The sequence below is a fragment of the Elgaria multicarinata genome, chromosome 16, assembly GCF_023053635.1.
Source record: "Elgaria multicarinata webbii isolate HBS135686 ecotype San Diego chromosome 16, rElgMul1.1.pri, whole genome shotgun sequence".
NCBI classification, from domain to species: domain Eukaryota; kingdom Metazoa; phylum Chordata; class Lepidosauria; order Squamata; family Anguidae; genus Elgaria; species Elgaria multicarinata.
In genome coordinates, this window is record NC_086186.1 from 21,335,458 (window position 1) to 21,347,780 (window position 12,323).

General features: G+C 45.8%; 1 protein-coding gene across 1 annotated transcript in view; it reads right to left on the reverse strand.

Moving 5' to 3' along the window:
* Positions 1-12,323, reverse strand: part of AGBL1 (AGBL carboxypeptidase 1) — a 521,226-nt gene that overhangs the window by 353,165 nt on the left and 155,738 nt on the right. The window contains exons 16-17 of the mRNA XM_063142173.1: positions 11,742-11,892; positions 8,134-8,287 (exon numbers count right to left, since the gene is read on the reverse strand). Of these exons, the coding sequence (XP_062998243.1) occupies positions 8,134-8,287; positions 11,742-11,892 (305 nt within the window). The remainder of the gene's footprint in view (positions 1-8,133; positions 8,288-11,741; positions 11,893-12,323) is intronic.

Sequence of the window (12,323 nt, forward strand, 5' to 3'; positions counted from 1 at the left end):
AACTCACAAGCAAGACACGAGTGCGACAGCATCCTCCCACCCATGTTCCCCAGCAACCAGTGCACATAGGCTTACTGCCTCGACTACTGGAGGTAGCAGATATTGGTTTGTTACTGGTTTGTCAGTAGGCAACTGGTGTAGCTATCAATCAAGATGTTCCTGGTTGAGATCTCCCTTGTGACTTACTCCCCTGCTCAGTATACTAGAAACAAAACCTTCCCAAGGCAGATAGGGCTGGATCTTTTTCCTGTAGTGTGCTAGATGAGGACTATGTCAGAGTGGGCCCCTTATGGCCCTCGTGGGCAGGATCTACACTATTCATTACACCGTTGTTTAAGTGCATTGTTGCGTCCTCCCTTGCTACGTTACAAAATGCAACTTGAGCCCAGTCAATCGAAATACCTTTTCTTTTATCGTTTTACCCCGGCACACTCTTCTTTAGAACGTTCTTCATTATGCTCATACCGGCTCTGAAGTAAACCTCCTTCTTCCGGTGACTCTGAGCTAGACCTGCCGGGATAAGCCGGCAGGGAGGCGGGGCGACGCGTAGGGACAAAGGAAGCCCTGCAGCGTCTTAAAGGGGCCACGTGCACCCCGAAAGATAAGTGGTTTTTTTAAAAAATTAAGCCTCTGTCCCCTCTTTCACCGCCCTCCCTCCCCCTCCCCCTTCCCCTCGTCGCGTTGTGCCAGCTCTCCCTCCCCTAGAAAAGCCCTCACTTGTCCTAATCAGGAAGCAAAGACCATGGTCACGAGACATGACTTTGAAAGACAGCATTGAATACAACGAAAGGTTGGGGCACATTGTTAGTTTTAAAACGATTTTAACAGAAAGTGGAACGGTTTTAAAAGTCAGAAGAAATGTAACAACAACAGCATCACGTGACTGCTGACGTCATCTCTGCCAACTTGTTACATTTCATCTAGACAAGTGTAGACGGGCTGCAGATGTTCTTGGACTGCAGCTCCCATCATCAATCCACATTGGCTATGCTGGCTGGGGCTAATGGGAGTTGTAGTCACAGACAGGCCCACGAGACCTCCTGCTAGTACCACAAACCAAAGCTTCCTGGACCACTTGTGGTGTGTAAGCCACACATGGGCCAGTATGTACCCTATATTCCCTCGGCTCCTGAGCCCAGCCTGAGCAGGCACATGTCCCTTGAGAGCAGGGCAACTCAGACGGGGCTCTAATCTAATTAAGTTCCTGTTTCATTATCAGATACGTCATCTCTTCTTTCGAAAAGTTATTGAAAAGAAGGGGGGAAGAGAACGTCAGCTCTTCGTAATTAACATGCAGCAGCGTCTGTCATGCGGGGAGATGGCACAGTTATAATAACTCGGGAGTCAATAATTCATAAACCATAATGCATTATTAATCAATTATCGAGGCCCGAATTACATTTAATGAGATTAAGCTGATCGGAGCGCTAAGCTGTTTGAAATGTATTGATTTAATCAATGTGCTTAATTAAACTGTGTACATTTTTTTTCCCACACGATCATTAGTTCACAATACTCTGCAGAAGTAGCCATTCCTTGCTGTTCCACATCCTCAGTTCTTCTTCACTGTTCTTAATTGGGAGGTGGGAGGGAGAAAGTATTTATTTAAAGGAAACATATATATATATACACACACACACACACACACACACACACACACACACACACACACGAAGAGCCCTGCTGGATCAGACCAAGGGTCCATCTAGTCCAGCACTCTGTTCACACAGTGGCCCACCAGCCATCGGCCAGGGACCAACAAAGCAGGTCATGGTGCAACATATATCTCAACCAACAGTGGCAGCTTGCTAAGTGATTTTCCCTGGAAAACTACCAGATTCTTCACATTCACCTTGCCAATCTATAAACCCTGAGTCCTTCACCTCTATGTCATCATGACATCCTCTGGGGTATCTCAGCCCTTGCTCCATGCAGTAGAACATGTTTGTGGATGCTGTTATATATATTTCCCATTTCCCACTGCTACCATCTACACATTGAATCAGGCCACAACTAAGCCACCTACCACATCCAGTCTACAGCTGTACCATAGTCAGAAGGCAGGAAATAATCTTCAGATACCTCAGATAGGTGAGTACAGCTATAGACAGGCTAGTCATCAACTCAGGTGTGTGACACGGATACATGCAGCAAATTGTTAAGGGGTTGGACATTTGGGAGGCATTCTAGAAAACATTAACAAATATGGAATATGGAGGCTGGGATATGTCCCAAGGACAACCAATGAATCCAGTGTGGTGTAGTGGCTAAAGTGTTGGACTGGGAGTCGGGAGATCTGGGTTCTAGTTCCCTCTTGGCCATGGAAACCCACTGGGTGGCTTTAGGCCAGTCAGACTCTCAGTCCAGCCTACCTCACAGGGTTGTTGTTGTGAGGATAAAATGGAGAGGAGGAGGATTATGTACGCCGCCTTGGGTTCCTTGGAGGAAAAAAGGCAGGATATAAATGCAATGCAACAACAACTCAAAAACACATGCAGAGCTGCACACTCAAAAAAAAAAAAAAAAGGAGGCAAGCCACAGACTTAGATGCCAAGTCACATAATATGGTATTCAGTAATGGAATTATACAGACGTATGATATTTTACAACACATTTACCAATTTTACAGTGGTTGTGCATTCATACACACACACACACCCTGCAAACATGCATACCTTCATACAACACAATAGAGAAAAGAAGCAGAGAAATAAGAACACCTTTTCTCATCCCCCCAGCCACACACACACATATAATCAGATTCAGGGGACACTGTCCTGATGAGGCAACCACTAGGCACCATGACCCCTGGCCCTCAGACCTTCCCATGTGCAGTGGAGGATTCTGATGAAGGCAGACTACTTCCTCATGGATAGGGCAGCCAGTGCTTTATTTATGGGCTTTCTGGCTAGAGGAGGCAGCCCGGCCATCTTACTCTGACTCAGAGGATGAGTCCTCAGCAGAACCTCCATCTTCTGAGCCCCACAAAATCAGGTCAGGGCCCTTTAAGTCCAGTCAGCTGCTCCAGGAGGGGTGGAGCTTGCCATATTATGGATCTTGTCAACCTACATAGAGCTTTAATGGCATTTACCTTCCTGCTAAGACGCCATCCCTCTATGAACCTAGAAGGAAAGAGTCCCAACCAGCAAAGCCAACTTGGAGCTAACCAAGGTCCTGTTTTATTGTGCCTTGACATGGGATGTTTTGCTTCAACCTGCCTACTTTGACCAAACTATCTCTGCCTAGTCTGACTGTCGTGTTCATGCCTGTTCCCTCTGGCATTCACTCGTACTGACATGAGACGCTCACATCAGTGAGACTTCTTTTATTGAGTAAATCACACGGTAACAGGCTTAATGGTTACAGTCTCCAAAGCACACTTAAAGCTGAAGGATGGTTAGAAAGCTTTAGGCTCCTTTTCTGATATGATCCTTAAGGCAATCACTGGGGCGAGGGGCAGGTAGGGTTAGCCACTATCCGATTTGGGCTTCTCCAGATGCCACATTTACTGACACCTCAAGGGAGATGGCCTTAGCCTAAAACAAAATCCCAGGGAAGGGTATGCTCTGAGCCACCAGAGCCAGGCAGTGAAGATCGGTCACACACCAGCCAATCTCAGCCTGCCACAACTGAGCTGACCCTGGTTACCATGACTACAGGGAAGGTAACATCTCAGGCCCAGGAACTCACCTGCATGTAACGTTAGCTCTGGGGAAGCTGTCTTGCCACCTGAGTCCAGGCCACACACACACACACACACACACACACACACACTCCACAGCAAATACGAGTCTAACTCTATGAAAAGCCTCACAGTACTTTTCATGGCACAGTTCTTAGATATTTAAAGTCCAAATAGCAAAGCATCCATGTGCAAACTGCTTTCAAAGTCCCAATCAGAAATGGAAATCAAAGCAGGAGGGAGGTCAGGCATTGAGAGCTGAAACCTAGCAAAGCTATTTTCGGCTTTGCACCAGCATTTAAGGCCTATTCAAAGCCACTTGACAGACAGGGCCTCTGACCTGTAAACCATGCCCATGTGCCAACAGGGTGGGATGGCACAACCCACTACAATGATGCTACAATCTGAGTGACAGCTTCCAAGAGTGGCCCCCTCCTTTCCAAACACTGAAGTTCACAGAGAACCAGCAGCTTTAAGGCCACAACAGGGAGTGAGAGAGAGCTAGATCCCAGGGGAACTTCTTACAGAGATAAGCTTGCAGAGACATCTGAGATTCTCAAACTATTTCCTAATAAATCTAGCTACTAGGCCGGCCCTGACACTGACTAGCAATGGGATGAAAATCCACCCAGGAGCAGCAACCCCCCCCCCTTGCGCATGTCTGTCCCTCCCAGGCCCTGACAGACATGCCCAATTGATTTTTGGCCCATCACTGGTTGCAGGACAAAGGAGGCACAGGTCCACCACCATTAATGCAATGGGGGAAATAGGCAATTTCCCCGGCCTTGTGGAAATCATGCCCCCTCCACTGTGCTGATTATGGCCTTAAAGGCCCTCTAGGATTAAGAGGGCCTTAAAGTTCACTGTTGGCATTGGGGGGTGGAGTCAAAGCACACGTTTTGAGGCCTCCCCCGGCAATTCCTCAAGCACTATCTCTGCTACACGTGGCCTTGCCTACTGTGACCTGACTGCTTACTGGCTGAGGCTTTACCTGCCTTGATCTGGTTGCCATCAGATGCTTCCAGCTTCCCCAGTGAGCCTCAAACACACACATATAACAATGGCTAGCTCCTCTTCTGTCACACTTTCTGCACACTCCATCCACTTCCACCGTTTCCCCACAAGCCCAACCTGAGAGCCTTCCAGAAGGATGGCAGAGTAGGTGGGCAGAGAGGCAAATTACCGATTTTGTTTGCCGGGTGCCAGGGAAACAGTAATAATAACCAAACTATAGGAGGGGCGATAACAGCACTACCAAAAGCTCTCACAAAAGAAGTGTGAGTCATCTTGGCTGAGCTCTAGTTGCAAACCCCACCGGCTACCACAGTAACCACTTCAATGTCTTTACTTAACTTGGGCATTAAGTGCCTGACTCTGTGACAGTTTAATTTCTCCCATCGGTGCCGTTTCTAAGCTGTAAGATGCAGCCAGAACATAATGCATAATAAAGTGTAACACTTGTCATAGCAGAGTCGTCCTGGGCAGAATCTTTATTTCTGTTGATAATGCAAGAGCCGACCGCAGACCCTTGCTTAGCTTCCAAATCCCAAGATGAATCTGCTGGGGTGGGGTGGGGTGGGGTGGATGAGACACAGGAGCTGAGGTGGGCGGTGCTGGCAGGGAGGTGGGTGAAACCAGCCCCATTCAAATTCGGTGCATTAGGGCCATGAGTATTTGAGAGGCAATGCAAGGCTCAACAAATCCTGTGATGTCTCTCTTCTTTTTAACTCTCTTCTGAAGACAGAGTGACATTTTAATAAGCAGGTCCGCGAGGCTTGAATAGCCGATCCATATCTCTAGAATTAGAAACGGACTGGGGTGTTGGGATGTATAAAACATGCAGGTCTCTGTGGGTTCATGCATAGAAGATGAATACTAGGTAGCTCCTTCTTCCTCTCTTTCCCGTGTTCTATTACTGCTAAGTACTAATCATTGTAGAAGCCAAAGAGGAATACCAGCCAATGCCAGAGGGCCTGCAACACAAATTGTACATCACTGGGAAACCTGTAAAGCACTGGTGTGCTAGATGTGGGAGAGCCGTAAATAGGGATCACAAGGATATCTGGTAGTTCTGGGGCTCATCTGATTTCCCCGGAGGCCCTGGTCGAGCCAGCATTTGCAAACCGAGCCGCAGGCTTTTTCCTGAAATCCAGGAACTTTCTGGAAAGGAGAGGGAATCCTTAAATCACCACTTGTGCAAATTTCAACTGCAATTTGTATATGTTTCCCAAATTTATGGCCGCAATTGGTTTGAGTTGCAGGTGTAATCGGTGCAGATTAAGCAAGTTATGCCCCAAACTTATGCAAGTTATGCAAATTGTGATTGTATAAATGGGTGTTTAAGAGAGGAAAAAATGACCCCCAAGTCCAGGGGCCAAATTGCTGAAAACTCAGCAAACTTCAGCTCCCAGATGGATTCCTCAGACATCGCTACCACTGGTGGGCTCAATATGGTGGATCTGGTGGTAGAGCACAAGCACTGTTATTATTATTATTATTATTATTATTATTATTATTATTATTATTATTTATTTATATAGCACCATCAATGTACATGGTGCTGTACAGATAACACAGCAAATAGCAAGACCACCACCAGGGCAGTTAAGGGTCTGGCCCTACCACTAGGCAGAGTTAGGTGGTGGATTCTGGGAGGCAGGCCATGGCAGTAACATACTGGAGGACAATGCTGTATCTGCCATGTGGCCTGGCCTGCAACCTCTAAGCTACTCAGTGCAGAATGCTGTTCCATCACCAAAGTCGACATAAAATTCAACAGCCACTCCAGTTGGCTTCACCATGTCAAATATGGGAGGGGGAGAGCCATCTTGTCCTTCACCTCAGGTAGGAAAATGTCTTAGGCTGGCCATAGTCAGACCTCAGTGAACCCTGACAACACCAGAAATGGGGTATGCATCAATATTGATGCCACAATGCACTGCTTTCTATACCATTAATAATCACAGGCCCCCTCCTCCAAAGGTGGCACTGCTCCTAAAATAAATAAATAAATAATAATAAATTATTATATTATTTCTTACCCGCCTCTCCATTTTGATCAAGGCGGGGAACCACCATAAATGTAAAATATATATAACTGAATTAAAACATAATATACATTGTTAAAACATCCTAAAAACATTCTAAAAACATCCTAAAATTCCACTGGATAGGCCTGCTGGAAGCGATCAGTCTTGATAGCTTTCTTGAATGCTAATAAACTGTTAAGTTGACGAGTTGATGAGCACAATACCTCATCAATCTACGGCCAAGAAGAACATCCACCAAACTATCAGAAACAACATCATATATGTGTACTATTTTGAAAGAGTTTTCAAAGAAAGCAGATTTGCTCTGGGGTGAATTTTGAAAGGAAATAACACTAGGAAGAGTGCTAGAGTTCCTTGGGGACCTGAAGGGCTCAAGCCCGACTGAGTACAATGAAATAGAAGAGCTATAAACAGCTCTACTTCATGCTTCTCCAGGGCTGATCTTCAGAGCTCTGGGTCTCCAGAGCTCCGGGTCACATCCGTCTTCAAATCACAACTCATATCCACATGGTGTATCCTCCGGCAATGAAGGCAAATCCCAAAGAACCTCCATTTGTACCTGTGTGATGGAGGCCTTTAAACAGTTGTGTTTTCACAAAGCCTGGCTGTTTACCACTATGAAATAGTTGCAGAAACCCTCTCCCACCCCCTTATATCAGCCTCCTGGACCCTGCAGATTGGGGGACGTGTCAAAGCAAAGTCAGGGGAACAAAGCACAGGTGTTGAACAAAGCAAGGCAAGGAATCAAGGGGGCGAGGGAATGAAATCTGGTGCATCTCCCAAAAGCAATAATTAACCAAGCTGCTTAAATGAAATTTAAAAATATACACAATTATTCAGCCTTGCCTGGAGGCAGGCTTGTAGCACACAGCATGGCAGGGTCCCTGTCTTACAATTCGTCTAATAAATCAAATGGATTGCACGCTTACAACAGCACTGTTATTAGCATTCTTGGAGCATGCCCTAGGTTTGAATGGCACCTTAACCGACAAGCAGGTGTTGACTAATACACATCCGTCCCTGAAGCAACCATCCTATGTGGATCCTACACAAGGCATCAAACCATTACCTAAGTCTCCCCTTTCAAAAACAAAACAATAACAATCCTCTGGGATTTCTTGCACATCTCCCTGTGAGTAGTGCTTTGTCTCAAGGACTTAGATGGAACAAACAGACCACATTTCAAGATGGCCATCAGGCACACAGCAATCCTGGGAGCATTATCCCACCTGACAGCAGAGAAAAATGAGTGAGGAGTTTCAGCTCAGCCCTGGATTGTACCAGACGCATTTTAAGCCATTGCATATGATGTTCAGCTGTACATTGTCACTGCCAGTGAGCTTCCAGGTGGAGCAGGCGACAAACCCCAAGGGATAAGCCCCAACGGCATTGGTGACTTACGGAACTGCTCCAGGTCATCGGCGCTTTCTGTCCCAGGCATGCCGGTGATGGTCAGCAGAGGGCAGGGGTTTCCTCCTAGCGTATGGCACAAGGTCTGCCTCCTGAAGAAGACTTTCTTTGTGTTCCTGGTCTGCTCCAGGATGTCAAGGTGAGACTGGGGGGAAAACAATGACATACAAACAGAAAAAAAATCTTAACATCTGAAAAGTTCTGCTGGATGAGATTAAGGGCTCTTGAACACGTCGTACTGAGGATGCTTCCATGCAGCCCCAGTGCGACCCCAAAGCGATCGTGTTGTCCTGAGGAAGCGGCTTTGCAACCAGCCACTTTTTAACTTATCTACATGGTCTGTGTGCCCAGACTGGGAAGACCGCCAGGTACCAGCAAACACACCCAATGAAGAGATAACACTTAATTTGTATTTCTCACACAGTTCAAAACATAAAGAAACAGAACAGTCTTCCTGTGCTTACGCCGAAGTCAAAGCCAGTCCATAAATCCATCCAGTTGTCATAAAGGGTCCGGGAGAGAGGGCCACGAAAGTCCACAAAGCCAGTCCGAGTTCCAAAGGGCAGGAGAGAGTCACAGAGTCCAAGAAGTCCATAGTCCAACCGGTATAGCAGAAACACGACAAGGCCAAGGTTTCAAGGTCCAGAGCTTTCTCAGGCAAACCAGATTAAGTCTGACAAGATCCTGGCCTGCGCACTGTCACTTAAATACCCAAGCCCAGAATCACAGCTGTTCCCTGTTTATCTGGCGTTTAGTAGCAATACGCTTGGATCTGCGTAACGCCTCCTTCTCCGCCCTTTGTTGTTTGAACGATGGCACCGGTAAGATGTTTGTCTGCTCTTCCTCTAAGGCTGAGCTGTCGACCAACACAGCAGGGCATGGTGCAACAGCACCCTCTCACCCATGCTCCCCAGCAACTGGTGCACACAGGCTTAATGCTTCAGATACTGGAGGTAGCGCATAACCATCAGAGCTAGTAGCAATTGACAGCCTTCTCCTCCAGGAATTTATCCCACCCCCTTTTAAAGCCATCCAAATTGGTGGCTTTCACTACATCTTGTGGTAGTGAATTCCACAATTTAACTCTGCGCTGTGTGAAGAAGTCCTTCCTTTTAACTGTCCTGAATCTCCCACACATCAGCTTCATGAGATGACACCATTGGGTCCTAGTATTATGGGAGAGGGAGAAAAATGTCTCCCTGTCCACATTCTCCATACCATGCATAATTTTGTACACCTCTATCATGTCTCCCCTCAGCCTCCTTCCTTTTTTTCCAGTCTAAACAATCCCAGCTGTTGTTACCTTTCCTCATAGGGGAGATGCTCCAGCCCCTTAATCATTTTAGTTTCACTTTTCCAGTTCTCTAGTATCTTTTTTTTAGGTGTGGTGACCAGAACTGTACACAGAATTCTAAGTGTGGTCGCACCAAAGTATATTGTGACTGGAGATGGATGGATCAGACAGGTTCACTTTCCTCTGCATCTGTTTTTTTTAAAACATTCTAAGTTCACTGATGAGGCACAGAACCCAGTCGTAGAAGCATTAGACTAGAGTGGCCTCAGTGGTTGAGAGCCCTGTACAGACTAACCCAATGTTGTCTTCTCCTGGCCTTGCCCAGTTCTTTTACCGTTATTTTTGAAAATCAGAAATTGGCAATCGATGCTCCATTGCACTTCTCTGGCAAGCATGCAGCAAGAATCTATCAATAACAGTTTTATCACCAAGAAGTACATACAGTGATTTGTTTCTCTAAGCAGCTGCGGTATCGAATCCCTGCCCTTTCATGTGTTCTCCTCACAGTGTGCATAACTGTGCCTTAAATATGCCTGCGGTTATTAAATGTGTATTAGATTATGATCAGGTTTTCCAAGTCACTGTTTCCATATGGGATTTTATCATCTTTTCAAAATGCATTGTACAGGTAATTGAGCCCTTGGGCTGCTAAATCACTTTGAATTCATTATTGATGTCAAGGAAAGGAAGTAGGGTGGGGAAAGCCGCGCACATTTTGCACGGACATATGCTGGAAAATAAAACCTAATGATGCGCGTTCATGAGTTGGATTTTTGTTCATCAACGAGTCTGCAAAAAAATGGAATTATTTTCCCATGACAGAAAAAGTTAGATGCTCCAGCAGAAAGTTGTGAGTTATTTTAGCTGACCCGGTCAAAGTCATCACTGAAAAGATGGCCATGGCCATCATGATTTGGCCAACATCAGAAAATTCCTTACTACACACAAGAGATACACCTTCAATTCATTTTAAATGTAGTGCAGGGTATAGAAACTGTTTCAGGAATATAATTAGCAATGTCAAAAATATGTCCCTTTTTATTACTATTATTTTGGCAGTGATGCAAAAATGTTAACTTGCAATGGCCCTCTTATTCTCACTCACTTCCAAATAACTATTTTTCCCTGGTGATGTCATCACAGAGCCAAATCTGATTGGGTACAGTGAATAAGGACATCATCCCATTCATTGTATGACCTTGATTGGCTGTTGACTAATGCACAAAGCATTGCCCTCACTCTCCCCAGTGACATCATTCATTGTGAAGCCACATCTAATTGCAGGAGGAGTATAATTTAAATAGTGAGATTAGCAAAATTATCCTACATTCTGAGGCTGCAGCTATTGGACAGCAATGCTGATCATTCAAGAGACTGATGCATAGAAGAAGTAATTTCAGTAGATATGGCTAGCTTGTTGTGTAGAAAATTCTAAGCTAGAAGGACCAGTGCTATTAGTTATATAGAAAATGCCATTTTCTATATAACTAGTAACACTGGTCCATCTAGCTCAGAATTTTCTACACTAGCTGGCAGTAGCTTTTCATGGTTAGGCAGAGGTCTTTCTCAGCCCTACCTGGAAATTCCAGGGATTGAACCACAGACCTTCTAAATACCAAGCAGGTGACCTACCCCTAAGCTACAGCCTGCCACACTCCATCAGGGAATCCATCATCTGTCCTGGGGAACAGCTTAGGCAAGGAGGTTCACCATGATCAAGATGGCTGGAGCTTAAGGTTAGGTTTCAGGACCTTGGTCAGCAATCCTGGAGCTACAGACCTAAGACATTACTCAGTCCAGCAGAGTCTGAGAGCAACTGGCAGGCTTTTATAATCAGGCTAGGGCCATAGCTAGACCTAAGGTTTATCCCTGGATCATCCAGGGGTCAAACCTGTTCATCTAGGTGACACACAGGGGATCCAGTGCTCAAGCAGGGGCGAACCCTGGATGATCCCAGGATAAACCTTAGGTCTAGCTGTGGCCTAGGAGAGTCTCACTGGAAACTCCACCCCTTTGGGTGCTACATCTAGCTGTTAAAGGGCCAACAGCCTTTTCCTGCAAGTGTTGACTTCTCCTAGGAAATGAACGTCGGAGAAGGGGAAGAGGATCCAGTTGTATAGTTTTCTTTTACCTTCCATGCCATGCCTTGACAGGGCTCTACCCTTCAAGGCAGCCTAAAAATCATTTTGAAGAAATAAAAATAAAACCAACACTTATAGTCCACTAAACACGATTGCAACAAAGCTTCCAATGCAGCCATTCACTTCCAAACTTTCTGGAGACTCATCAAGAAAACCAGCTTTACCATCATTGTGGAGTAGGTGTAAGGGAAATGGTACGCCAGGTAGCAGACATCTTCCTTATGAGGAAAAACAATGCTGAAGGTGAGCGTGTAGCACCATTTCCCGTGGGCTCCTGCTGCTGCCGCAGCTGCTGTGCAGTTCCGGTAGTGGTTTCTGAGAGAAGAGGAAAAGAGAGAGAGAGAGAGGAATATCGCCTAGTTTTTCTGCCCTCATTCAAAGCCCCAAAGTGAAAGCATCAATGGCCAGTCTCTTAAATTCAGAAGAATTCAGCAAATATTCTCAAATGCCCCCCCCCCAAAAAAATCCTACATAGGCAGCTGGCTTATACTAGGTCAGACCACTGGTCCATCTAGGCCAGTATTGTCAACACTGACTGGCAGAGGCTCTCCAGGATTTCAAGGCAAGGATTCTTTTTCATCCCCCTTAGTTGGAAATGCCAGGGATTGAACCGGGGGTCTTCTCCATGCAAAGCAAGTGCTCTACCACCAAGCTATAATCCCTCCTTACAAAATTTCTGGGAACTTTCATCTTTCATGCTGTCCATTGTGAAAGCCAGATGCTTGATAAAGAGTACCTAACTTTTG